General features: G+C 40.8%; 1 protein-coding gene across 1 annotated transcript in view; it reads right to left on the reverse strand.

Annotated features, from left to right (window-relative positions):
- Positions 1-589, reverse strand: part of LOC110418904 (endoglucanase 11-like) — a 1529-nt gene extending 940 nt beyond the window's left edge. The window contains exons 1-2 of the mRNA XM_021431724.1: positions 287-589; positions 1-103 (exon numbers count right to left, since the gene is read on the reverse strand). The exon at positions 1-103 is cut by the window's left edge and continues 110 nt beyond it. Of these exons, the coding sequence (XP_021287399.1) occupies positions 1-103; positions 287-526 (343 nt within the window). The 5' untranslated portion in view covers positions 527-589. The remainder of the gene's footprint in view (positions 104-286) is intronic.
- Positions 590-4190: the final 3601 nt, after the last annotated feature.

Raw genomic sequence — 4190 nt, forward strand, 5'->3', positions numbered from 1 at the left:
CATATTCGATGACACCCCACGACAGCATTGTGATGGTGAATGCCATCGGCAGGCCGAACTTCACATTGTCTCCGGCATCGTAGTACCCTCCCACCAAGTCCACCTTTTCATACACAACAAGTTACCTTATACACTGCAATCATGTCTCAACGTAAAACAATAGCTCTACTTGCTAAACATGACGAAATCCAATCATTTTTCTTACAGAAAAAATGAAAAATTTGATGCTAAAGAAACATTGGGTTCTTAGTGTACATGGAGGTGGTGGTGAAAATGGAATCCTTACCCCTTGTTCTAGGCCGTCGGTGAGGCCAGAATGGTGGCGCCAGGTGACTCTTTGATTGTAAGGTAACCGGCCGGAGCGTTGGGATTCAAAGTAGAGGAGGCTTTGAGAGAGGGCTTTGCCATAGTCGAAAGCTTGACTTGAAGGTACAATGGCCAAGAAAGAGATCAAAAGAGACGTGCAACATTGTTGAAGGAACTTGTGTTGACTTAGACTTGAGTTTTGTTGCCTTTTCTCCTCCATTTTCTTGGCCAACTTCTCTCTCCTCCTTCCCCTTCCCTCCCTGCCCTTCCCTTCCTTCCTCTCTTCTCCCCTTTGTCTCTCTCTCATGTTTCTCTCCTCACATATTACTTTTATAAATGTTCCATGTCATGACTTCATGCATTTATTAAGAATAAATTATGTTTACTATTATTAGATTATTTATTTAAATGTGAACTTAAGCTTCAGATGCTTTAAAGATAGGCTCAGTGCATGTCTTTCCTTCTTATTTACTAATATTCTTGTTACGATGATTTCAAAACAGAAGGAATAGGGGTGGCATTAATGGGCATTTAATTTTGGGCATTTGGATTTATCTGACCCAATTATGTAAAGTTTAAGAATTTTATATTCGAGTTTAAAACGAATTTGAATATGAAGTTCACATCTCGTTTAAAGTTTGAGTGAAATACAAGTATATCAGCTCTTCGATAATTTTTGGATAGCAATTCTTGCATTGTGTAGCACTTTCACTTGAAAATCATTGAAACTACACCCATCAAACTACATAGTGTATACCATATTCCAAATAGGTACAGGGCAGAAAAAGAAATGGAAGTAGTTTGGGGAGAAGAAGGAAAAGCTACAGAAAGAATTGGACGAGAGAGGGAAATGAAGGCTGATTAGAATCCAAGTAAACGAAAAGGAAAGGCCCAAAAAGCAATGAAGAAGGCTACAATACCGTAAACCCAAATGGCTAGTCCATGAAACAAGTTGAGAACTTGGTCCCATACTCCATAACAAAGAAATCCTCAAAAAATAGATAATATGTCCAAGAATTTTGTCCTGCATTTTGGGGTAACAAAAGGTAGAATGGCTGGTTTGGGCACTTTTTATGGCAGTCAATCTATCTGCGGGTGCTTTCCCTTTGCATTCCATTTTCTTCTTTCCATTTGTTTCCATCTCTTGATAACAGTTGACATTGCTTTTCACAGAACAGTCAAGTCCAAGTCAAGCTAGGAGAGGATTCCCCCAAAGAGGCTCAAACCACATCAAAAATGTCGAGCACTAATTTGTTACATGACAGCTTCGTTCCTCCAAATCATAGTACACTGTTCGGTCGCTTGTAAATTGATGCCACCTACACTCAAAAGTGCCACCAGAACGATACACTAGGCACCATGCATCCGGATTAAAAGGATCAACAGATATCACTTCTCTTTCACGCTCAATACCCTTCTCAGCATCTGTGAGGAGCAAATAGTCTGAATCCTCGTTTGCAGTCTATTGTTGTCGCCACCAATGCATGAGGAGAAGATAATGCAATTTCATAACTCCCAAAACAAGCATGAATGCGAAGAAGAACTTGTTCTCCAAGCTTGAAAGCATAAGAAACGAGTCTAGAGAAAGTGTAAAAGTCAGAACCAAGGCCTTGTATATGAGCAATATGGATGTAGTTGTGATGAACAGCATCGAATGCGCTAAGTTGTCCATTAGAATGCAAGTAGTGCCATATTCCCTTAGCAAAGACTGCATTGATAATCTACCTCACCCACCTCCATAGCTAGTCCAATTAGATTCTCCTTTTCTGCACAGATCAATCATAACATGTAAGCGTTTGACACAATGTGCGATGAAAACCATGCAATCTGGTGATGTAGGTGGAGCAGATATGTCAAATAGAGGGCTAAGTAACTTGCTTACGTCCATGAAGGAAAGCACAATTTTGGCCTTGGAGAAGAATTATTGTCTTGATCAGAACCAAAAAGTAGCAACCACTCTTAATTGGAGAACAGGATGTGGGTCCTGTAAGCAAGCCAAGAAAACAGGTTCCCCAACAAGCCTGCTGTGTGGAACACCGGGCATGCAGTTCCAATGAAACATCCCTAGTACTGGCTCTGTCTTCAGGACCACCAACCATGGAAGCTCTCTTTCTGGATATTGTTGTGATATGGTAGAAGAAGCACAACTGGAGAAGGCCAGACGCAAACACTTGGGAACAGCACGGAATTGGATGTAATCAAGGACTGAGAAATACCTCAATATAATTGTCAGAACATTTTCCGGGTGACGGTAAAGACAGTAGGTTTTCGTCTCTTTAGTTTCATTTATTTCCTCAGCCTCCATATTTGGGTGACATTCGAGTTTCCTACTGAGATTAGCCATGAAGAAAGAAACAAGAAAACATATACATACATACATGCATGCATGCATGCATACATACATACATACATAGATATATGTTTTTGCTTAGAATATCAAGCATTCCTCTTCGTACAGCAACATCATCAAGTTGGCCAAACAGATGAACAGGGAGCTAGGTTGGCAATCTATTTCTCTTTAAAACAAGAATTCATAATTCATTATATTATAAATAGTTGCATGTGTTTCATTTCTTGTTATAATGATTTCAAAGACAAAGACAGAATTGCATATACGAAAATCAGAGATTCCAGCTCAAGTTGGGGGAAGGTTGAATCCAAACAGGTTCGACCAACATCACAAATCAATCATGGTTGAAATGGCAACTTGTTCCATGCAAACGATACAGAGCTGTTCGTTGGTTTGTAAACCAATGCCACCGAAACTCTATACCATTATTATCATCATCATCTGCACCAAGCTCGGCACACCATGCATCCACATTGAAAGAATCAACTGAGACCAGACCCATTTCCTGAACAATTGCTTCCTTCACATCTGTGCGGAACAAGTACCCACAATCCTGGTAGTTCAGCTTCCATCAGCTTGGCAAACTATTTCTTTAGCCACCAATGGTTTGGAAAAATACACTAATGGAACTTCGAAACACCACTGGCCATGAACGCGAAGAAAAATTTGTTTTCCACGACTGACAGGATACGAAACGAACGTAAAATGACCAGGAGAGTAGTCTTTTACGTCAAGAAGGTTGTAGCAAAGGTGAGCAGGATCATATGCAACTAGATCTCCAAGTACATGTAAGCAATACCATATTCCCTTGGCGAATACTACAACAAGAGCCGGACCAGTGTGCCCAGCACTGACGCAGTTCCAAGCAGAATCTCCTCGACTGCACAGATGAATATAATCTTGATTGGGTTCCACATAACTGATGATGAAAACCATGCAATCTGGTGATGTTGGCGGAGCAGATATGGCGAAAACAGGATTAAGTAACATTGATACATCCAAAAAGGGGAGTAGAATCTTTGCCCTGGAGAAGGGATTGAAGAAGTAAAGTTCCGAAGAATCGATCCCTCCAGACCTGAAGAGCAGCAACCTTCCGTATTTGGACAACAGGACTCTTGTTCCGCCTAGTTCTGGCATGTTGGTTCTGTAAATACGCCTGGACGAAGAAGACAAACTCCCCAACATGCCTGTTGTGTGTAATACCGGGCGGTGGTAATCAGACATTATTGACTTGTCTACTGAATGTTCTCTCTTCAAGACCAGAAACCATGGAAGCTCCCTTCCTGGTTTTTCTTGTGATAAAACAGCAGCAAACTTGGAGAAAGCTAAACGCCAACACTTGCAAACGGCACGAAAGTTGATGTAATCGAGAACTGATAAGTAACTCAATATAATTCTCAAGAGATCATCAGGGAGATTGCAAAGGCAAGATGATTCCTCCTTCCCTTCCCCTTCGATTTTATTCATAGCTTCCATCTTCTGTTCAATACCTGCTCATGATAACGATAGTTTCCCCCATTGAGAATAGACATTT

This window comes from Theobroma umbraticum, unplaced genomic scaffold (assembly GCF_002168275.2).
Source record: "Theobroma umbraticum cultivar Fairchild unplaced genomic scaffold, ASM216827v3 scaffold_67.0, whole genome shotgun sequence".
NCBI lineage: Eukaryota > Viridiplantae > Streptophyta > Magnoliopsida > Malvales > Malvaceae > Theobroma > Theobroma umbraticum.